Source organism: Saccopteryx leptura, chromosome 2 (assembly GCF_036850995.1).
Source record: "Saccopteryx leptura isolate mSacLep1 chromosome 2, mSacLep1_pri_phased_curated, whole genome shotgun sequence".
NCBI classification, from domain to species: Eukaryota; Metazoa; Chordata; class Mammalia; order Chiroptera; family Emballonuridae; genus Saccopteryx; species Saccopteryx leptura.
The window spans coordinates 135,893,275-135,918,160 of NC_089504.1; the positions used below are offsets into that span (position 1 = coordinate 135,893,275).

Here is a 24,886-nt window from a genome sequence, read left to right on the forward strand (position 1 = left end):
GAGGGGAGGAATTAACATTTTTCGAGCATTTACTACATAAAAAATCCATATACTTGCCCTGTAATACAATTTTATTTAGACTTCACCACATCCCTATGAGGCAGGTATTATGTCTGTTATCCCATTTTCACCAAAGAGCTAGTTAGGTGCAAAGAAGGTAACTTGTTCATGTTAACACATGGTAGATACAAGAGCCAAATTTGAACCCAAGGTTCTCTGATTCTTTTACCATACCCCATGTGATTTAAAGAATACCAGACCGGCGGGAGACCTGTTTGTACTATTTAACATAGGCAAATCACATAACCACTCCTCAAGCCCTTCAGCTGCCTTAAATCTGTCATTAATCCCTGGAAGGACAAGGAATTATAGCAGTAGGGCGTAATTCTGATAGAAGCAAAGGGTTTTTAATACAGAGATGGTAAGGATGGAAAAGAAAATTGCAAACAGAGTGGAACTTTGACTAGAAGGCTGGGAATTTCAGGACCTACCCTAGAGTGAACAAGAACCAGTGAGGATTTGAGATACGGTAATATGATCAAAGTATGTATACTTAAGAAGCCTTGTTGGTCATATTTGCAAGATAGGTTCAAGAGAGGTATGAGAAAGAGAAACCAGTCAGGGTAATGTGACAGAAATCTGGTTATTGTGAAGGAGTGCTGTGGAAATAAAAGATATAAAAACACAAGGCCATCAGGCCGTACTGGTGAGCGTTTAATTAAAGATGTATTTATGCTTCAGGTAACATTGTTGGGTACTGGCACTGTTTTAACTTGGTTACATATGTCTGTTCCCCAGGCTCCGAAATATTCACTACCTCTTTAATACTGCCCTCTTCCTCATCGCCTGGCGCCTCCTCATTGCAAGATCTCAGACGGCTCGGAACGTCTGGTTCTTCATCGTGGGCTTCTGCTACAAATTCCTTTCCTACTTCAGGGCATCCAGCACACTCAAGGTCTGAGAACACTTGGCGATCTCCATTTATCTGGAACTTCTCAGATACCTCTACAACAGCAAACTGTGGTTCTCAAGACTAGGAAGTAACAAAAACACCCAACCTCATTACCTGTCAAATGTGCTGTCATGTATTCATCCCTATGTCTTAACTGTCTATTCTTTTTACTACAGTGAGAGAAAGCAAGTCATATCTTAGCCTATAAGCATACATATCTTAGGAAAAATTTATTTTCAGATTGTTCCCTAACACTCTAGTCTATGTCCTTGAATATAAAACACCAAAGTACAACCCTTTTTCCATATTTAGCATTTTTCTTCTTGACAGGGCTAATTTCAACTGAATGAACATAGAAAAATACATGGTAGAAGCTGAAATATGCTAAAGAAAGGCAGTTCTGATCTTGGGACCATTCAGGGGTACCCAGTACAATGACTTAAAATCAAAGTGGAGAAAGAATGGCCTCAACATTCTCTCAAATGCTGTAAAGGAAATAATTGTTCACTGAAAACTCAGCTTCCTTTTTGCAATGCACCTTGGAGTCCTGGTTGAGGGCTGGAGGAATTAGAAAAGTGGGTTTACATTTAACATTTTTCTCAACTCTATCCACTTTTGAAACTAAAAGAAAACTGAGAAATAAATGATTATGTATAGAATGAGGGCTCAAGCATTAAGCATATATGCATTAAAGCCATTTTATATGCTTTTAACTAAAAATTAATGCTCATAATTTGAATTTGATAACTATTATTTCTAAATCTTTTGAATCACCAGTTTTTCTGACAACCTTCTCTCAAGAGTTTTTTTTTGTTCATTAAAGTCACCAAACCCCTTATATTTCAGCTTATTTTACTCAGGCCTCAACCAGTGAGTAAATGAAGAGTAAGGTCCTAGGTTGGAATAATATAAAACCTACTCCTCCTCTGATTTTTCCCATTGAGGAAAACAAAATTTAAAAAAAAATTTAAATGTTTTACTCTTTTCCCGTAAAGTGGAGACTAGTCTTCTGTGAGCACCAGGATTTGCTACTATCTTAATCATTCCAGCTGCACAATGTTAACTGTACATTGTACAGCAGAGACTTCATTCAGTAATGCGTTTAGAGAATAGGGGTTGTTTTATTTAAAAATATTTTATGTATAATGAAAATGAATTAGTAAAGACTATATTTATTCTCAGATTTCTATCTTAATAAGTATCCTAGCTTTCCTCATATTGGAGAGATCAGTGCATGTTGGATTGCAGCATTTCATGTTAAAAAAACATGGATTATTCATTTATAGGATCTAGGGCCTATGCAATTAGAATGACCACGACCACGAGGAAATTACATGAGCATAAAATGTTAACAAGTTATGTTTGTGCTCACTTTCTGGAATAACTGGGAATGCGCAGAACGGCACGCCCAAGTACTGACGTGTGCAGGCCTGGACAGCAGCTTCAGTACTGCCTGAGTTTTCTGTGAGTCCAGAAGGGCATTTGGGGGAACTCTTCTGGGCAATGTCTTTTCCAATCACATCTAAGCTCTGGGAATTGCCTACCTTTTGGGGCAGACAACCCAGCTCTGAAACAAAACACCTGGTGATCTTTAACTTAAGATGTGTATACGAGATTTCTGAGTTACACTGAGAGACACAAACTACGGATACGGTAAAAATGAAATCAAGATAGATAATTCAGTGAAATTGGACAAACATAATAGTTCTAAAAATTTACTCTTTTGATTATTGTGTTTCACTAACTCAGTGAATTCCACTGATCACCTATTCATTTTGACTTTTGATTAAATGAAAATTTGAATTAAAAATCTCTCTCCCTCCCAGTGTTGTATATTTAACTGCTGACTACTGCAGATCTCCCTGCCGTTGAGAAAAAAGGACACACTCTTTCAAAGAACCCACCAGACTAATATAAATTCACATATGGATACATAATGCTTCACTTTTTCTGACATCATTAAGAGGGAAGCATGTTCTGTTTGTGGCATTAGAGAAATGACATGAAGTTCTCTTGTGACTAAAGAGTTAAAGTAGATAGCTTATCTGTATGAAAGAAATTATTTTAAGTCAAGACCAATTAACAATTGTTTGACTGCCTAATATAAATAGCACAATAAAAAAGGACCTTCTACTTTCACTGGGGGTGGGGGGATGGGAGGAGGGGTGGTAAGCACAAAGAAAAGGATTGGTGTTTAAAAAGAAGTTTTGGGAATCCCTACACCCTATTCTGCACTCGCCAGATACCTGATAACAAAAATAAATACTACTAAGTCAGTAGCTTTGTGAGCGCTGAACGAGTGGGTTTTGGAGCTCATTGTGTGTTTTTACTTGCCCGCTGGGCGCAAGCTAGGATTAAAGCTAATGGCCCACCAAAATAATAATAATAAATAAATAAATAAATAAATAAATAAATACTACTGTGCTGAAGACAGTCACCACCAGAGGCAATACTAGAGAAAATAGAGGCAGTTGGGCGCACACCTCAGAAAAACATTCCTCACAATCTGATAGTAGCCTAACATCACCACCAGTTAACACTTTACCTGGCTTAGAATTTCAAGGTAAGTAGATTGATCAGAGGGACTAAAAGTTTCCAAAAACATCAATAATATTCAAAGTTCACAGGAATCACATGCAAATTTCCACATGGCTGTTGTTCTGGAAACAAGCAACTACCCATAGTAAAAAGTCATGTTTGTTCCATATGCCCACACAGAAGTACAGAAATATGCCCGCTGCCTAAATTCCTTTCTAAAGATATAATAAATTTACATCTTTAAAATTAACAAAATAAAACTAGCACTTGCTGGTTTTAAGATGCAATTTACTTGACAGAAGGTAGTGCCTGGTGAAGTGTAAGTAAGTATGGCAAAGGATGCTTAACTGAAATTGAGTTTTAATAGCTAGAAACAGCTCTTCTGATACACATATATTTAGGTAATGTCACTACTTTATCTGGAATACTGATTCCTACACATAACTGTAAATAAGTGGGAGATGTGAGGTTGGCAAACTTGCAACAATCCTAGAATAACTTAAGTATTGTACAAAATCACCAAACCGTGTATTATAACTGCTTGAAAACAGAACAGAATTTATGACAGATTTATGAGTTGTTGCTGAAGGTCTGCTTTGGTATGTAGCTGTCATTAATATAAAATACTTTCCCTGATACCTTCTTATTCTAAGTTTTATCTTAAATCACACAACAGAGCATAAATGAGTTGTATTTTGAGGAGCTGTTTGTTAATCTAATTCCTTTAGATAAAAATTCATCAGAAAGAGGGAGTTTTACTTTCTGTTCTGATTCGGACGCCTTTGATTTCTTTTTCTTGCCTAACTGCTCTGGTTAGAACTTCCAGTGCCATGCTGAACCCAGCTGGTGAGGGTGAGCATCCTCATCTTGCTCTGGACCTTAGAGGAAAAGCTTTGAGTTTTTCACCACTGCGTGTATTAGCTGAGTATCAGTAAACATTCAGTACAACTTGAAGTTGCTAAAAGAACTATGTAAATGTTTTTGATTATAATCTTCAACTGTTTACAGGTTTATAGACCTAAATCAATATGAAAAATATAAAATCAATCTCATACAGTAACATAGCTCCATCTGGAGCAAAAGCAAATGTAACCAAGTGGTATTTAAAGACTGGTGGTTTTCCTATAAGGAAAGACAAGCTTAAATATGAGAAACCTTACTTGCAGGTAAATAACTAAAAGGACAAAGAAATTATTTTACGTGTCATTCTTCAATTGAGTCTATATATGTTCAAGATTAAGACACTAAATTACTTAGTTCTCTTTTCTTTTTTTTAAAGATTTAAATTATTCATATTAGAGAGGAGAGAAAGAGAAGGGGGAAGGAGCAGGAAGCATGAACTTCCATATGTGCCTTGACCAGACAAGTCCAGGGTTTTGAACCAGTGACCTCAGCACTCCAGGTCAATGCTTTATCCACTGCGCCACCACAGGCCAGGCTAGTTCTCTTTTCTCTTAAAACAAAAATCCAAGGCAGTTTGTTTCCTGCTCTCAAAATAATGCAAATTGATTGCATTACTAAAGAAATATTTAAAGGGGGGGGGGAGACTACAGTAAGGACGTACCAGTACTTGGATATTAATTCAGACATCATACCATGAAGAGGTGAACAGATGGGGCTCTCCCCGAACAGAGCTGACAAAGGGTAGCCGCCTTGGCTTGCTGAGGGTTGGCTAGAGCTCTAAACAGAAGAGCTTAAGTAGGGGCAGAGGGCAAGGGGAGGTTTGAAAGGTCCTCTAAGGCTCGGGCTTAAGCAATTTTTAAACAAAATATTCATCTTGAAGTCCACAATTCCAAGTTTTAAATTTTGAAGCAGAGAAATTGCATGTAAATTTATTTTTGGTACTTGAATTACTAACCGGAGGCATAAAGACAGAAAGTATCAATATAATATAGCCTCTCCTCTTATACCATTAAAAAATAAAGAGATCTAGTCATTCTTTTATGAATTCCAAAGTTAAGTTTGTATTAAACATAATTTTGCTTGAATTTGTAAATTATAAAAATTGAGTGCTTTATATCACAAAATGTATATGTGATATTAATAACCTAGGTTGATAATTAGGATTTTGTAATTCTGACAAACATTAAGTTAAGCTTTTCCCAAAAGGTCGTCTGAAGTGTACAAATCCCACAGCAGAGGTATTCCCCTAAATATTTCATCTTATAGGCCACTGTATGCAAACACAATAAAAAAAAACTTTTATATAATTTGAGGTCTCAACTTTTAAAATATTTATGCTCAAATACATACATTGTAGACATTATGAATAGCCTAATGAAATAAAAAGGATTAATAAAGTTAGGTATCCTACTGAAGACACCCCCAGGCACAAGCCAGAGTGCATAATAAATAGGTCAGTAGTGTTCTCTGCAATGAAAAAAACAAACAAAAAAAACACCACTTGGTGAGATCGACCACCTAACAAATCTTAATATGCAGGCATACATCATCCATCATTCAAAAGGCTGGTAAGAATGTTGTTTTGATTGCCAAAAATCTGACCTTGCTATTCAGTGTTATGTGGTCTTAACTTTTAAAATCAAAAGCAAAGCAGGATTTTTTAAAGAAATTCCATTCATAGTTGTTTTTTAAATTTTTTTTTTTTCATAGTTGTTTTTTAAATTTTTCCATTGATTTGATAGAGAGGGGATGAAGGGGAGAGGGATGGAGGGACAGAGAGAAGCATGAGCTCGTTGCCCTTAGTGGTTCCATTTTTGTGCATTCACTGATTGCTTCTTGTATGTGCCCTGACTAGGGATCGAACCCGCAACTTCAGTGCACCAGGAGGGTGCTCTATCCTGAGCCACCTGGCCAGGGCCCTTTCATAGTTTTAATGGGATAAACTAATTCAATTAAAATTTCAATATAGTATTTGAAAAACTTAAAAATTAAAATCATATAATTTCTAATACTCACATTAAATATATTTAACTGTTACAATCTTAACAGAAATTCTACAATAAATCATTGTCTTCCTATTAAAAAAAACAACAAAAAAACCTAAAATTTAATTGAACTCTCTGAGAAGCAGATTCACAGAGCCAACATTCAGTCTAAAAATAGCTAAGATCCTAATTCTAATTAAAATTCTTTTTGAAAGATGTTCTATTAGTTCCTAGTTTAATTTAATTGGAAATAGTTGAAGAAATCAAAAACACAATTACTTGGAATTTTCTGGATTCAAATCTTTCAAAGTACGTATGTCACCTGTTAGTTAACTTCATGGCTTAGTGATAAACTATTTTAAACACTGATGCTTCTGTTATTTTCTGCAAAAACCACTCAGCATAAGCTTACTACAAAGTAGTTTTATCAGTATTTCTCCTCTCCATTATGTTACTATCCCAACTGTTTTCAGGAAAACTAGTTTACTTTCAAGATCCATTTGAAAAACTCTTAACTTGTGACAGCCTAGTCTCTCAGATCCATGACTCTCAATCTAGTTTTTCAGACTTGGCTTTGTTACTTACCTGGAATTTTTGTTTCCCCGTCTCCCTAAGATGATTCTTCTATCGTTAACTATTACAAAAGGAAAACTGATGTTGGCAAACATAGTCCAAATAAGCTTTTAATGGCACCTGAGTGATACCTCCCTCTCATTATTTTTAATTTTTTATAGTCTGAAATTTTTAAGTCAACTCTCAAATAGTACGAAAGCCAGACAACACAATCTAATACAGAATCAATCGCATTCAGGACACTCTGAATGCAGATACTTGTTTCATCCAATTTTACAGAATAATGGACATCATTTAATATGATATGACATTACCTTGTTTTGCTTAGATAGTTGCCTCACACCTCCATTTTATAGAAAGTTACCCTGTTGCCTACTCACCATATGTATAAAATATTCTACTTTTTCTGTTCATACTTTACAAACTGATAATTCCCATCATCAGTAGTGGATCTTTTTATTACTCGCCCCTTACTCCCAAAATACACCAACAATATAATGATCAGATTAGGAAAGTTTGCATCTTTTTTTTTAAAAAAAATGTGCTTTCTTCTCCCTGTTTAAATGCCCACTATACAACTTGTGAATGACACCTGTTACATATTATAGCACCTATGCACCTTAGTCTTCCATGGCACTGCCTTAATAAGTTAAAAAAGTCAATAGCCAGAGTTAAAGAAAAGCAGCTCCCTTCATAAAACCAAATTACTGGATAAAGGGTCTCGTCATTATGGCTTAACATTAATATGGCTACAGCATGGGACCCCGTCCCTGTGTACCATTATCAACAATGTGACCTGATCACAACTTTTTAAAGTCTAGACTAGTTTTCCATATGTTTTACATATTTTATTCTGACATCGTATTTTAAAAACAAAAGAACGCAGACATTAGCACTATTAATGCCTTTATCTTTAGATGTGGTTTGACTTCTTTCCTTCAGGCTCTTCAAGGCCAGATGTCAGCACTGCCCATCTGCTGTGAAGTGTCAGAAGGGTCATGTTCAAAGTCATACTCCAGTTGGGCTTCTGAGCTGCACGCTTCTTCCAGGGCATTTGTAACAGACACACATATACAGGGTTTCAGTTTGGGCTTTTTTCTTTTGTATTTTAGGTATGATGCCTGCTTCTCATTCATTTTTTTCCTTTGAATATATTGCACAATATTCTATTAGTAAAAAATATTTTATGTCTCAGGCAAAAAGTTTTTCTCCTTTACTCAGGAGGTGCTAATGTGTATTATTTTGTAAAAGAGGTAAGTGGTTGTCTGTGTGGCCATCTTCAAAGGGGACCTATGGAGAAAAAGACCAAAGCATCAGTTTTATGCCTTACACTCTTTCCTCTAAACACAATGCTTTATTTGGGGCAATTTTTTTCTGGGCACCAAAAGATACTATTGAGATGTAACAATGGTACCATGAGTTAGAGATTAGTACCACTTATAGTATACCACTTACAGAATTGACAGGTTTGTAGGATCCAAGTCTGAAACGACAGTAAATTATTTCAACTATAAATTTTCCAATTCCGTGTAACATGCCTGTAATTAAAAATGTTTTTAATTAAAATATGCTTTTTTTAAAAAAAATTTTATTTTATTTTTATTTATTTATTTATTTTTTTAGAGAGGAGAGAGAGAGGGAGAGAAAGAGACAGAGAGAGAGGAGAAAGAAAAGGGGGGAGGAGCTGGAAGCATCAACTCCCATATGTGCCTTGACCAGGCAAGCCCAGGGTTTCGAACCGGTGACCTCAGCATTTCCAAGTCGACACTTTATCCACTGTGCCACCACAGGTCAAGCTAATTAAAATATGCTTTTAATGTCCTAAATTGCTATTTAAAAATATAAAACTAATTATAACAATAGATTAATGAAGGAAAGTAGCTTACTTTACTCACTCCCACAATTAAAAATAGCAAGACAGTTAAATTTTAAAAGAAATGAATTTTTATCATTTATCTTCCCTTTACCCTCTCCTACTTCCCCCTATAAATGGTGACCTGAAGTGGTGAACACACAATACAATATACAGGTGATATATTATAGAATTGTATTGTACACCTGAAACCTATAATATCTTACTAATCAATGTCACTTCAGTAAGTTCAAATAAATAAATTTCAACAAGGAAAAAAAAATAAAACAAATTAATTTCTTTTCAAAATTACAAGACCAAATAATTTATTCCCTTGACAAAACAATCTTTGCAAGTGTGCTTAATACATCTCACACTCACACTCACATAATTTTGAAAAACAAATACTACCAGCACCACAAATTTAAATGCATTTAAATGAAGCAGTGACAAAGACTTCTATAAGAAAAGCTAGTCATTCATCTCAAAAATATAATTCAAAGTATATAAACTACCCAGCTCCATGTAATACTGAATAGGGGTGGGGGTTAAAAAAAGAACTATTTCCTTTATCTACTGTACTTAACTCTCAAATTTTCATGATTCCAATTCTGCAAGTTATATCACCTTTGAGAGAACCCCATTACCTCAGGGCAAAAAGGCCAAAAAACACTGACTGACCTATCACAAACCATAAGACATGGCTTTTATATTGTAGTTTAAAATATTTTAAGTGAAAAAGAAAATTTACATTCAAGTGTCTACTGTGTCTAGGCACCTTATATCATCCTACAACACACTTGCAAGTTAAAAACTATTATTCCCTTTCGATAGTTGCGAAAATAATTTCAGAAATGGCAGGTGATCTATACAGACTATCACTATGTAAATGGCAGGACTCAGATTCACTTCTAGGATCTTTCTAGCTCACTAAGTAACCTCCCTTAATCACTAAATACAATGAACTTATGTTTAACGCTTAATTAATTTTGGAGGTTTGGAATTAAGTCTTAAAGAAAAAGTTTTTTATACCGCAAAACATAAAAAGTATATTTCTTGCCCCTTTTAAGTAAAAGCATCTTAATTTCAGTGTCTGCAACACTTTCAGAAATTAGACAAAAAAAGGAATGAATGTTAACCTGTTGTTGAAAAGATTCCTCCAACGATACCACAGAGCCTTACAAAAAACTGCCAGAATGGCATGTGTTCTTCCGTAACTGTCACCATAAGAGAACTGAGATCGTATTTCATAAATATGCCAGAGACTCCATGGCTGCCTGCAGCATGGTTAATGACCCGTTCCTAAGAGGAAGGCAAAGGGAAGGGCAGAGACAGGAGGCAGAGAAAACCAGGACTCAGGTCATGTGGTTACTTACATACAGTCAATATGAAGTCCCACACCCCTACCATGTGAGAGGGACATCCAATTCTCTTTATGCATTGTGTTACTAAAATAAGATCTTAAGAGATAATCAAATAGTTCTCTGTGTGGTGAGCTTTGGAAACAACCAAGTAAACAGACCCATTCTTTCCTATTTTTTCTAAAAGATCACTTTACATACAAGTTTTGTACTGAACTCAAGAGCTTACAACTGTAAGGCACAGTCTTCATTGAGCAAATCAATAAAAACCAAGTTCATATTTTGATATTTTTTATATTTATTTACTAAGAATTTATAAAATAATCATATTTACTTTCTGCGATCAGATATAAAAACAAACAACTGCACTCTCTGTTGTTCATTGTAAACTATATGAGATAACATTACAGGAAGAAAACAAGGCATTAATTTGACAAATAATCAATATTTGAGCTACTGATTCATTGTTTAAAGAAATTATTTTCTTGAAAGAAATGTAAGTAAAATTGTAAACTTATCACAGTGTACACACTGAAAAATTCTATTTTATTCCATTCTGTTTACACTTTAAAAATCAAGTTTACAAACTTTCTAATAACTTTCTATTACAGCTCAAAGCAATTATGCTACCACCATGCTTTATGACTTTTATGTCAGTCATTTTGACTAAGCTGTAAGTACACTGCAAGCTTTAGAATACAAAACCCCCCTTACCTATTAACACAACAGAGCCTTACACAGCCATTGTTCAAGTTTCCAATAAAGTGACTTCATCTTAAAGCTCTGATATGTTCAACCGTGCCAAAATTACAAATATACTGTCCCCCACTATGGATGAAAGCTGTTTCAGGGATTGGTCTCCATATAAGAAAAGACTAATGATTCCCTTTGGGTTATAGACCAGTGAAGGTCAGTGCTCCCCATTTCTGTCCTGCTCATCCTCCACTTTCCCACCTCCAGTTACTCTATTTTTTTTAAAGTGAAACACAACTGTTTTAGTCATCATATCAGCACCAACACACCTTGTAATGGTCGAATGCTCTGGGACTTAATTTTTTTAATTAATTTTTTTATTTAAAATATATTGTGGAGATAATTTCGTATCAGTATACAGATATCTTTCTCTCTCTCTCTCTCTCTCTTTAAAGTTGCATGTTTCCCCATTGTGTGATGTACCACTTGGGTTGTTTCTAGTATTCTATTATTATAAATAATGCAATGGATTGCTTCATCTCTCCCCATGCCTGCAGAAATGCAGAAAAGCACAATATATAGTTGTATATATTTTACCTAGGTTCTATCTCTCTGTGTGTGGATACACATACAGTTTCACATTCCTGATTTTTTAAACCATGTGAGAAGTTATAAATACATGACCCTTCACCCCTAAAATCTGCAGTATATAATGTCCTAAGATTAAGGAAAATTCTACAATTATTGAGGACACAGCCACCACAAATTATAAGACCACTGAAAGAAAACTCCATATTGAGAAAAGCAAATTTTTAAAGTCCTTAAATTAAATTTCGCCTTAGAATTCTTTTGAGTAACAGCATTTTAATATTCAGTTCTTAAACAATAAGAAAACACGACCATAGAAGAGATGAGAAGTGATAAACTGTCCATTTCCGAAACTCTCAGCCTCACTGTCCTATTTATTTATAAGGCCACTCTGCCCTGAGGTTCAACAACACTTGTCCTCTCAATTAGATAACACAAAGCTAAAGTTAAGAATACAAACCCTCAAAATCTGTTATCTGAGCCACAAGAACCGTGCATGCCCCAGGTTAGATATCATAATTGAAAAATAACATAGAAACCAGAGAATCTGCTGGCAAATAAGGAAACTGTTTATACCAACACAAGAGAAAACATTACAGAATTAAGATATTAGAATAAAATAATTACTATATCACAGTTGAACAATTTTGACATAGTTGAACAGAAAACCTTCTGAATTTAAAAAATTGACTTCTTTTCATATTAATACTCATTTCTGATATTATATCGTCTTAAAGTAAAATGTTAATGCATTTCAAAATTTCCACAAATTTTAAATGTGGGAGAGCACCAACTAGAACTACTACCTCATTTTGTAGCAGGAGGACTATAAAATACTTTTAAAAAATCATTTTATCAGTTGGATTTAACTTACCCTTTCTGTCACAGAAAACTGATGAGTGTCTGCTGATATTTTGTATGTATGTAGTTTTGTTGGCACAACTGTAATAAAATACTGGAACATCTGGTTGTCTAGAATAAAAACAAAATGTGTGTTTTCCCCGTCAATCCAGTAACAACAAAACTACTACCAAATATATCCTCCTCCTATTAAATATACTTATCCTGAAATTTAATGCTACTGATGACTTAATGTCAAACAAAAAATAAAATTTTAAAACATTAATGAAATCTATATACTAATACTTGATAAAACAAGTTCTCAGTGAGCATAAAATGGCCACATACACACATCTTTTATAAGATATCTAGTCACTGATACCTTTGTAATCATTAACATCCTTATATCAGATATGGAAAATAAAAGTAGCATTCTATAGTACAGAAACTAATAAGAATAAAGTTACAATACTATAACCACCACAAAATACATTTTTCAGTTTCTACTACTATCTTAAGCTATGTAAATAAACTAGAACTGAATTAGCCAGACTTTGAATATACCAGAAAATGTTACCACAGCAGAAAGATAAGTAAAGAAACAGTTCAGTGATGGCCTGGGGTTACTGTGTACTCAAAAGGATCATATTTATAGTCATTTGGCATGTCTACATTTAAACAAGTCATACATACAAGTATATTACCAATTATTAATTTTAAACAATTTACTGTTCACATAATACAAAACATTAATTCTCTAGATCTAAAGTCTAAAAAATTTAGAATTAAATATATCTATTATAATTTCAACTAGGTAAGTAACAGTACCTCCTTATGTTTGACCTGCAAACAGGTATACTTTACAGCATATGGTAATAACTGTCTATTAAAACTGTTTACATGAATAAAATATCAATTTTATAAGTATGGTTTGATACATTTTAACAAATGTATCCACCCATATGATTACCACCATAATCAAAATATAAAACATTTTCATCACTTCAAAAAGTGCCTTTGTATCCCTCTGCAGTGCACTCCCCCCATCTCTGGCCCTGGAGCAACCACTAATCTTCCTTCTGTTGTCACGGACTAGTTTTGCCTAATCTAGAATTTCATATAAATGGAAGCATACACTATACACTTTTGTGTGCTGTGTGTGTGTGTGTGTGTGTGCGTGCGCGCGTGTGTTTGCTCAGCATAAAGGAATGTTTATTTTTATTAATCCAGTTTCTCTGTCTCTTACCACCATGTACTCTGAATAGGTGAGGGAAGGGTAAAACTGCAGATAGAATGGAGAGAGGTATGCAGAACGGTTCCTTCACACACTAGTATTAATCTAGTCTCTAACATCATAAACCAAAGCCTGTTTCAACTTCACCACTTCTTTCTTATTTGAACCACTGTAATTTTCAAAGAGTTTATGACCAGTCTCTCATTAATTTCAACTTATTACCCTAAGTATTATCACAGACAATATTACAGTGAAAGGGGATCGACTCTGTCTGCCACTGACAGATGGCACATCAGCTGTGGATGGTCTTCAGTTTTACCCTTTAAGTTGTTCTTTGATGCAAGGTGAATTGCTCAATCTGTGCTTAGTTTTAGGTGTTTTACAAATAAATTCATTGTATACATAACTATAAACACGTACTAGTCTTTTTATTTTTTATTTTTACTTTAGCCAGAGAGGAAGGGAGGGGGACAGAGAGAGAGACAGGAACATCAATCCATTCCTGTATGTGCCCTGACCAGGGATCAAACACGCAACCCCTGAACTTCAGACCAATGCTCCAACCAACTGAGCTACCCAGCCAGGCACCTACTAATCTTTCTGAACTTGGAGAGAAGTAGATTTAAAGAGAGCCTATCAAAATTAATCGGTTTATATTGAGAATCATTGCTGTACAAAAATTTATAGTTCATTTTAGCATCTTGAAACAACATATTAACCAACATGTTTTTCCATATCCTTGAGCTTTTTCTTTTTTGTCTTTCTTTTGCTCAATCCCTCTCTCCCTCTCACCCACCACTGTCAGCTGCTTCCCATCTATGAGTCAGTTAGACCAACATGTTTTCAAAAAAGCATCTCTTAAGTTAATATTTAATTCATTTTGGTGAAGAATGAACATTTACATTAAGATTAAAGATGAGATTATAATGAATACAGTTTATAATTTCTACTCACATTTCCAAATTTAGTATATTCAAGTGTCCTTAAGTGAAAACATTCCCATGCAAATGTAAAATAGTTATGAATGTAAGTCAGTATTTTAAGCAAAACATCTTTAATGCATCTGACTATAACACTATGCTACAAGAGGAAAATACCAAACATAATATTAATAAATCTATTTGAACTAAGAAAAAATTAAATCTTTAATTTCAGTTTTGCAAAGGTTAGCATTTCAAATTTCTACTAGCACAGGAAGCTTTAGACATCCTTAAAAATTCCTACAGGTGGGACATGTCAGATAATATGACTATTTGAGAAGAAAGGCAACCAGAAACCATCAGCAGGAAATTCAATAGATTACTTGCTACAAGAGTAAAAAATAATGAAGTCCACCTATATTTGAGTAAACAGAAATTTTATGTGGACTAGAAAGTTAAAACAAACAGTAATAAAAGGTACCTGTACTATAATGTGCACTTCTGTGTTAATAACCAAACCATTTTAGAATAACTCTAGGTTTCTGATGTTCGTAAAATTTTCCAGAGATTTCTAAAATTGTAAATATGTACTTTAGAACTTTGGACCTATACAAAGAAGAAAAGTCTTAGAATGTTGAAACTGTCTTTTGTTCTAATTCTTTTTCTGTGAATATGGGAAAGCAGTTATGCCCTATTAACACGTTAAACTTTCATACATTTATAGAACCTTTAAATTCTACTCTAGCCTACATTTAACTCTAATTGCTAAATCTGTTCTATGGTTCATTTCTAAACATTTAAATTTCACCCACTTCTAGTATAAAGTCTCCCCATACACATCTCCACTTAAAGGCTATCAGCCACTTAAACTACTTAAAAGATTTATCTATTTATCTGTTAAAAGGGGCTTAAGAAGAGGATTATTAAAAATGTATTAATAATATAAACATAAGAACAACTGCCTACATGCAAACTCCAACAGTAAGTATTAAGTACTTACGATCTACAGCAATTTTTTCAGTTCCATCTAAAGGATTAATGATTCCTGGAACAAGCTCTCCAAAAGACAAATGATCTATTCTGTGAGAAAAGTTGTACGCTGAGGCAAAAAATAAAACCAATTAAGTAGAGAAATTATTATTAGTCAAAACACATATTACAGATGGGTTCACATTGTTACCTAGTTTCAGATAAAAACATCTAAAATCTGCAGATGTAACAATATAGTTTTAAAAATTACATTAATTTTGAGAAAAATTCATGGAAATTACATATATGAGGGTAAGTAAATTATGATGAAATGTTATATCTCAAATTTCACAATTAGATGCAAATTAAGGATTAAGAAATAATATTACATCTAATCCTGATAACCCTGAAAATCAGTTGTTCCTGGTCCCAATCACGTGGTAATGGGATGGTGTTAGTGCAGCTGGGATGTTCACAAACCCAAATAATGAAACTGATCAGATATATTTTGAATACACTGCAAAATGGGAACAAAGTGATTTTTCTATGAATTTTACTACTTGTTTTTGTCTAAAGCAGACTTTAAAAACTAACTTTTTGACAATCATTACAAGCAACTAACTTGAATGCTTTATATGTACATGTTGTATATGTCCATAAATATTTACATATTGAAATAAACTTCAAATGTATTTCCTTCATTGTCCATAAATATTAGCAGAAATGTGCACAAAGTAATATAAAGCACACCAAGGCTCTCCTCCCTACCCTTGGTAACTTCTGAGCTATGACTAAACAGAAATACAGGTAGCTTAGAAACAGGAGAAAATGGATTAGAGTGAATAAAATTAATCATTTATTTTCTCCTATGGATATGTTTTCAAAACAGCCCACTTTCAAAGCTCTACCTTGCATCTGCACTAAAAGTTAAATAAAAAATAAAAACCACACTCTTTTTTCAAGGACATCTTCATGGCAAAAAATTTCAGAAACTGCTTACAGTCATGGTTGACAAGTGCTGCCAAGTGCGCATGACCTCGGGGATGAGGGATTGCCCTGAAAGGAGGAGAGAAGATTAAAGTAATAACATTTAAATAAATAACTAATTACAATCTGAAAAGGGGTCTTTCCTAAGTTTTATCATTTTCTCAATATAAAATAATATACAAACACACTTGGCCTATGACTTAAGTAGGTAAGTCTACTCATCTCAGCAACACAATAAATTGGGGTTGGCAAACTTTTTCTATAAAGAACTAGACAGTAAATATTTTAGGCTTTGTAGGCCAAGATGTAAAACTGAATATACTATATAGTTAGGTACATAAGTAAATTTTCACAAACTTCAAATGAGCATGACCACGTTCCAGTAAAATTTAATTTTGGATATTGAAATTTGAATTTCATCTATCTTTAATTTGCTATGACATATTTATTATTCCACGTAAATTTCAGTGAAAGAAGGTTGTTAAAAGGCACCAGGAGAGGCATTTTCGGTTGTCACAATTTGGGAAGCAGTTCCTCTCGGCATTTAGCGGACAGCAGCCAGGGAAGCAAGGCATCTGCAGGTACAGTCTCACACAAAACAACACTGCCCCACATCCTGCATGACTTCCAAAACTAAGTGCCATTTACGAAGCTGAAAAACCTACGTATAATAATAATCTGAGTCTATAACTTAACTCAATTTATCTCTACAAAGTCCTCTGTTGTAGTTTCAATATAATAAATTTCCCAAGAAACAGAGGAAATGTTATATTTTATTCTGTTCACCGTATTACAAAGAAATTGTTCACTATTTCAGAATATCATTTCGTCAACAGAAATACCATTCATGATATTTGAGCGGCCAACACATCTGTCTCAGTCTGCATTTGCAGCTGTCGTAATGATTCCACATATAAGTGGCAAGCATCTGCCTACTTCATTACCTTCTCTAATGTAGTCATGCTTAAGGATTTACATATTAAAAGAAATATTTATCCTTTATAATACAGTTGAGAACAATACTGTGCCTGAGAGGTAATGAGAAGTCTTAAAAAAAAATCAATATTGAATTTGACAAACCTAGTACCAAAAAATTAAGAGTGGTTTACAGGATACCTCAAAAATATTATAATAAGGGTAAGATGCAAACCAAACGCTTTCCTGCTGGGCCTCTTTCATTGCTGGTATGAGTTACCAATGAAGAGAGAAGGAAACTGGGAACAATGGCCATCATATTAAGGCTCATGCAACATTTGCCAAAGTTGCCCCCTTTCAGTTGGGTTTGGAGTAAAATATTGTTTGTATTCAAAGATGTAATATAATCTTCTAAGTGTCTTTGAGCCAACTGTTATTTGTCTGTATGATACCAAGAAATTCTAAGATTCTCAGCTACAGGTTGGGAACGGAGAGAATGGGTGCTGGTAGAAGTAACAAAACAACAATAAATGAACAATAAAGAGTGGGACACCAGGTACAAATGTTTGACCAGATCTCGTAAACCCGGAATAATTTTGCACAAATGTCTAACGCTCGCTCTCTCTAAATCCATGTATAATCTCCAGCCACTGTTCCCCTCAGCCCCCATACCCTCCTCTCCTTTATATATAAAATTGGTACTCATTCACTGGTCTGAACACTATTACAGTTTTCCTCAATAAAGCCTCTGCTGACGTGCAAAGTAGGTCAGATAATACCTTGTTACATAGTTTCTTATCATCCATACTTCTCTTTTATATCTTAAATACAACTGTAATTAAATAGTTATTAGTGCAATTTGCTGTTTAAAGTTTAGATTCTCTCAGACTGTCAGTACCTTAGGAACAAAAACACTTTGTTTCTTTCTGTTTCATCCTTAGTATCTAGCATGAGTATTTTTTTTAGCATATAGCAAGTACTGTATTTTTCACTCCGAAAGACACACCTGACCATAAGACACACCTAGGGTTTTAAGGAGGAAAAAAAAAAAAAAACAACTGAGCCAAATGGTGTGTTAAAATATTTAATAAAATGCCGTATTTTTCACTCCATAAGACACACGGGCATTTTCCCTCCAGTTTCGGGAGGAAAAAAGTGCATCTTATGGAGCGAAAAATATGGCACTTTAAAAATGTCTTTAATAATGAAGAATTATTCAGTTTTCCAACTCAAGATGGGTGGGAGGAAGGAAGGAAGGAAAGGAGAAAGGGAGTGAGGACCAGAGAATCTACTTATTATTTAGAAATCAACTGAGTATTCATTGTATAACGTTTCTGTGCTGGGCGCTGCTCATGAAGGTAGATGGTCTAATATTTTTCCTTAACTTTTACCTAATTTAACTTTTTCCCCAGACACTAGTAATTAATAACTACATCAAAATACTTGCCTCAAACTAGTTAGGGTTTACATTTTGGTGATGGTCGCCAAACAGAAAAAACAAATACCTAACATCACCCAACAAAATGTACCAATTAATGAAATGTGTAAGAGTTTTGAGGCTACTAAAACTTGGTATGTAGGTTTTAATTCCTATTTAACTACAGCCCATTTACTTTAATATATAAAATATGGCATGACTGTCTTTCTTTTGTTTTGAAGTAGTATTTAAAGTTAGTAGTCTTCTTTATCCTGAGATTAAAGCCCAGAACATCAATCTTAAGACATCAAAAATATAGATAAGAGCCCTAGTTGGTTGGCTCAGTTGTAGAGTATTCACCTGGTGTGTGGATGTTTGGGGTTCGACTCCTGATCAGGGCACACAGGAAAAGCCATCATCTGCTTCTCCACTCCTCCCACCCCCACTTCTCTCTTCTTCTCCTATAGCCATGGCTTGATTGGCTTGAGCAAGTTGGCCTTTGGCCCTGAGGATGGCTCCATGACCTCTGCGTCAGGCACTAAAAAAATGGTTCCATTACTGAGCAATGAAGCAAGGGCCCTAGATGGGCAGAGCATCGCCCCCTAGTGGGCTTGCCAGGTGGATCCTGGCCAGGGCGCATGCAGGAGTCTGTTTCTCTACCTCCCCTCCTCTCACTAAAATTAAAAAAACAAACAAAAAAACCCACACATACACAACATTTTAAGCAATCCTTTATAGTCAGTCATATATTATTATTTTAGCAAAGAATTTGCTTTTAACCAAGCTCAACCTGTCTGAAGTATTTTCAGTAGGTGAAAAGAACATACTTGCCCACAGTTATGTGAAAATTCCCTGCTACTTTATTGACATACAGATGACCATGGATTCTGCATGCGTCTGGAGGCTGGGAGGAGTCATCTTCCCTATTATAAGATATGTGAAGGTTAATTACAGCACCTTCTATGTTGCCACCAATATTGATCTGTAAAGATCAGTTTTCAGGTAACATTGTAAATGTAAAAAATAGAAGAGCAGTTTTTTTGGAAGAGCTTTTTTATAAATGTATAGAAGTAAATTCACCTAAACAAAATCTAAAAACTGGAAAAAATTACATATATTTACACAAATCTAAAATTCCATGGTTCTTCAAATCAAACCAAAGGACTAAATCCCAGAGTAGAAAAAGATTAAAAATAAAGAATCATTCCAACAGACACACATTTATGATCTGACCCTGGCACCTCAGGGGCCTGGGGGTGGATGAGAAGAACAGGTAAGAGAAAGGCTGTATACGTTCAAACAGGTAATGACAGTTTACTGTAAAGCAAGTGTAAAACCTCTGTATAGTTTTAAATTTAAATTTAAGATATAAATATAAAATATAAAAATATAAAATTTTATGATTCAAGCATTTCTAAATATCAGTTATTCTCATCTAAAAAAGAAAAAAAGTAAAACAGAAACATAAAATTCCTAATCAAAATTTATGTCATCATAATGGAAAATGCAATTAACTTATTTGGAAAATGCAATTAACTTAGTCTTAAAATACAATGTAATTTTATATAAGGGTATACCATACCACATAAAAGAGAAAATTTTAATGAAAATGAGATACAGTGTACCCTTGAACAACATAAGGTGCTCTGAAATCCATGTATAACTTTTGACTCCACCAGAACTTGACAGAGTCGTCCTTCGGTATTTGCAAGGGACTGGTTCCAGGACTTGAGGACCAAAATCTGCTAATGCTCAAGCCTGCTGTATAAAATGGCAACTGGCCCCCCACTGCTGTGGAGTACCAATTACAGATGGGAAATAGTACAGGTAGTTAGTTACTGAAACAAATCTACATACAAGTGGACAGCTCAAACCCATGTTGTTCTAGGATCAACTGTAATATATTTGTGATAATCCTAATCAATATCACAGGCTATAAACTTAAGAGAAAGACATCTTCAAAAAACATAATGATTACATTTTCTCTGAGAAATACGAGATTCAGAGAACTAAATCCATACTAAAATTATGTCAAAGTAAATTCATAATAAATAGTTGTGCGTTTAAAATATACACCTTACCTTGGTGGAAGTGCTGTTGAACTCTTAAAAGCACTTTTAAATAGCACATCTTGAAGCGAGTGTTCTTCCTGCAGTCTACTCTGAATCAGCTGCAGCATCCTGATATAACACAAACAAGCAGTAGTCCATAAGTACGGTATGCACAGAGAAAGCCAACCCTGTCTTCAAAATAATAGACAACTTAGCTAAGGCATACACTTAGTATTACAGGACTTAACTCTCAAATAAAGCACCATGCTTCCTTTGGTCCTTTTCCTGGAAAGCAGGAAGAGCGAGGTAGAGTGGCTACAGGTCTAATAGGAGGGCGCCACAATAAATCTGTCTGATCCCATCAATAATGGCCGTGCAGTCTGAGTCACCAACAAGCAGCTTTAGTTCACCTGAGTATCTAAATTCATCTTTCATTCATGCATGCAGTAACTACAAAATTATTAAATTTTTGTCAGGAATTGAATAAAATGTTATAGATACAAAAATAATAATAAGACAAATAAGGGGTCACACAGTAGAACTGATAGACTTAAAGGGAGAAATTACTGGGATATAAGCCACAGCACGGGCATCCAATTCTCACTCCAAATCAGGCCACGATGCCATTTAATATTGCCTGTGTCTCCTTTTCTTAATAAACCAGAACTTTATTCTATGACAAGGGCATCCTAAATAAGATATTACACTCTACCTGTACTTTTTAAAAAGAATATCAGCACATAACGCAGAGGACTGTAAAAAACAAAGTATATATTTGAGAACCCATGCATATATATAAATATATATAGATATATATATAGCTAGATAGATATAGATATATATATTTAAATACACCTAGCCGCAAAGAATAAATTAGTTGCTTGAAGATTTTTTATACAAGATTCTTATGTTCTTGTGAAATTACTTATTCTAAACAACAAAGCCAAAAAAAAACTTTGCCTCTAGCTGGTCTACCTTTGGGCCATATTATCTCCTACCATTTTCAGCAATGATTTTGTATCCTCAGATATAATCCTATTTCGCCTTCTTCAATTCTATGTCTTTAAATAATTAACATTCAAAGTCATCTGTATTAAAGTTCAAACTCAGCAAGAACAAAAGTTATACACAGAGAGGAAGGAAGAAAGAATAGACAAAACACAGAGGATTTTTAGGGCAGTGAAAATATTCTATGGATACTGTAAGAGGAGACACGTCATTATACTTTTGTCAAAACTCCAAGACAGTATAACAGTGAGCGTGAACCCAAACTATGGACTTTGACTGATAATGATGTGTCAGTATAGTTTCAAAGATTGTATGAAGTGTATCACTCAAAGGTCAGATGTTGATAATGGTGATGTGGGAGCAGGAGATATTTGGGAAATCTGTACTTTTGCTGTGAACAAAAAACTACTCTAAAAATAAAATTTTTAAATAAGTCATAAAAAATATCACGTTAGATGAAAAAAAAAGTTATAGAACAAAACATATGCAATGATCCCATTTACATTAGAAAAAAATAAAAAATACGCAAACATATAGAAAATTATATATGGAAAGAAAATTTCTACAAGGCTGGACAAGAAATTCAACCCTGGTTATTACCCACTAGTCATTAGTACTAGATTTATGAAATGATGAGGACGCTTTAACTTTTACTTTATATCCTTTCTGTTCAAACTGAATGTTAAACAATGGTCATATATAGCATTTTAAAATTTTTAAATAGGCCCTGGCAAGGTGCTCAGTGGTTAGTGTGTCATCCTGCTCAAGTTACACAGTTTGATCCCCAATAAGGGTACATACAAGAATCAACCAATGAGCCTGACCAGGCGGTGGCACAGTGGATAGAGCTTTGGATTGGGACATGGAGGACCCAGGTTTCAAACCCCGAAGTCGCTGGTTTGAGCACGGGATCATCGGGCTTGAGCACGGGCTCACCAGCTTGAGCGAGGAGTCGCTGTCTTGAGCGTGGGATCGTAGACATGACCCCACGGTTGCTGGCTTGAGCCCAAAGGTTGCTGGCTTGAAGCCCAAAGTCACTGGCTTGAGCAAGGGGTCACTCACTCTGCCTTAGCCCCACCCCATCCTGTCAAGGCACATATAAGAAAGCAAGCACTAAACAACTAAGAAGATGCAACGAAGAATTGATGCTTCTCATCTCCGTCCTTTCCTGTCTGTCTGTCTCTATCTGTCCCTCTTCTTCTCTCTTTTCTTTGTCAAAAAAAAAAAAAAATCAACCAATGAATGCATAAATAATTGGAACAACAAATTGACATTTTTCTCTCTTTCCCTCTTCCCCCTCTCTAAAATCAGTAAATTTTTAAAAATGGTTAAATAAAATGATAAATGAAAACTAACATTTACTCATGATTCAAAGTGTGCTAGAGATAGAATTAACATGACTAGTCTAAGATCTGAAAGTATAAAGGTTATATTGTATACCATATTCTGCTAATGTTTCATCCAGAGAAATGCCTACAGAAATAGGCTAATCTATGAGTAATTCACAATAGAGAAAATAGAAAATGGAATCTAGATTTCCATGGACCACAACACTGTGTCTGCTCATTACCTCTGCCACTCCTTTTGCTGTGGTGAAAGATCAAAGATTACCTGCAACACAGGAAAACATAATCACCAACACTGACAAGTTCTCCTGGCTTTTATATAATATTTTAATATTTTCTTTGAGCAAGAAACAAATTTATAGTGTTAAAAACAAGTATTTATTTAATCTTCTATAAGTCAACCTATAAAAATTTAAATACATATATTTTTTAAATAGCATAAAGAAATTTTACTAATCACGGATATTTTCCTGTTTGTTACAGTTATTTATATTTATAAAAATGGATGTAAATTGGTAATCTTATTGTATGTACAAAATGATATTTAAGGAACTTAAAATCATTTAAATGATGCCAATATAATGATGCCAAATACTTTAAGTATTTAAAAATGAAAAAATAAAAAAGACATACAGTATAAGTATAATGGTCAAGCTCTCAAAACCCATATTCTTGCTGAGATAATACCATGGTGAAATCAACATTTTTTTTTTTAATGAGCTAAACAATAGCAGTATACTTCTTAAATGTATTAATAAAGAATAATTCAAGAAATTTTATCTGTGTACTATCTTCATTAATTCAAAATCAGACTTGGCTACTTATATAATGAGAGGAAAACAAGCAAGCTTATCATAACTTATGGTAATACCCATAATTTAATTTTGCAATACAAGTCCACTTTTGACTTTCATAAAGACAACTCATAACAAAGCATATTCTTCTTTTTAATTATTACTATTAATAATTATCCCTCCATAATTAGGCCCTAATCTATACTCTCTTTACAAATACTTGTTTTTTAATTAAAATCGAATAATCCCTCATTCTATCAAATACTTCTATCTCAGTGGCTTTGGTAATTTAATTATACCAACCTGGAACCACTTTCTCCTGTAATTTTGACCTTCCTACCATATGCTCCAGGTTAGATCATCCCATCTTTCTGATTACAATGAAATTACTCTGATTACTCCTCCTGCTGAACTTGTCTGCATCATGCTTCCCACACTGTTTCACACCAGAGCACACAAGGATAATGCTAATACTATCTGAAAAACACACCAATCAATTGTTCCATAGTTACCTGGTGAATAAAACAACTGTCAGTAGAGACTATGTGATCCTGCCTTTGACATTCCCAAAATGCTTAGTATAATGTTTAGACAAGAAACTACTGAGCAACCTACTTTGTGCTAGGCACTGTGCTACGTAATTCATTATCTCATTTAACCCTTATAACAACCTTATGAGTTTGTTGTTACTCTTTCACTTTTGCATATAAGGAAGAAACTCAAAGGGTTGAAATTTTTTTTCAAAATCACAGATAGTAAGAGACAATACATAAACCCAGCAATGCCAGATTCCTCACTTTCCCTCATTTTCAAAAATAATTATTTTCTTTAAAGAAAAGGCAATGATATATAATAGCAAGTGGCAAAACAGTAACTATCATGGTATATTGTGTGATCATGGTTTGGAAACTAGTAAAGTTATTATGGTTAAATGTTTAATATTCAGAGTGTATATTAAAA

The 24,886-nt window shown here is 34.3% G+C and overlaps 2 protein-coding genes across 4 annotated transcripts in view; one reads left to right on the top strand and one right to left on the bottom strand.

Annotated features, from left to right (window-relative positions):
- FAR2 (fatty acyl-CoA reductase 2) overlaps positions 1–3,080 on the top strand; it is a 142,714-nt gene extending 139,634 nt beyond the window's left edge. For all 3 annotated transcript variants that reach the window (XM_066368877.1, XM_066368878.1, XM_066368879.1), the window contains one exon: positions 799–3,080. In XM_066368877.1, the coding sequence (XP_066224974.1) occupies positions 799–961 (163 nt within the window). In that variant the 3' untranslated portion in view covers positions 962–3,080. The remainder of the gene's footprint in view (positions 1–798) is intronic.
- Positions 3,081–7,043: 3,963 nt separating this feature from the next.
- ERGIC2 (ERGIC and golgi 2) overlaps positions 7,044–24,886 on the bottom strand; it is a 36,785-nt gene continuing 18,942 nt past the window's right edge. Inside the window, exons 6-14 of the mRNA XM_066368882.1 lie at positions 23,357–23,397; positions 20,809–20,907; positions 19,555–19,650; positions 16,409–16,464; positions 15,440–15,538; positions 12,320–12,417; positions 9,943–10,105; positions 8,407–8,489; positions 7,044–8,241 (exon numbers count right to left, since the gene is read on the bottom strand). Of these exons, the coding sequence (XP_066224979.1) occupies positions 8,179–8,241; positions 8,407–8,489; positions 9,943–10,105; positions 12,320–12,417; positions 15,440–15,538; positions 16,409–16,464; positions 19,555–19,650; positions 20,809–20,907; positions 23,357–23,397 (798 nt within the window). The 3' untranslated portion in view covers positions 7,044–8,178. The remainder of the gene's footprint in view (positions 8,242–8,406; positions 8,490–9,942; positions 10,106–12,319; positions 12,418–15,439; positions 15,539–16,408; positions 16,465–19,554; positions 19,651–20,808; positions 20,908–23,356; positions 23,398–24,886) is intronic.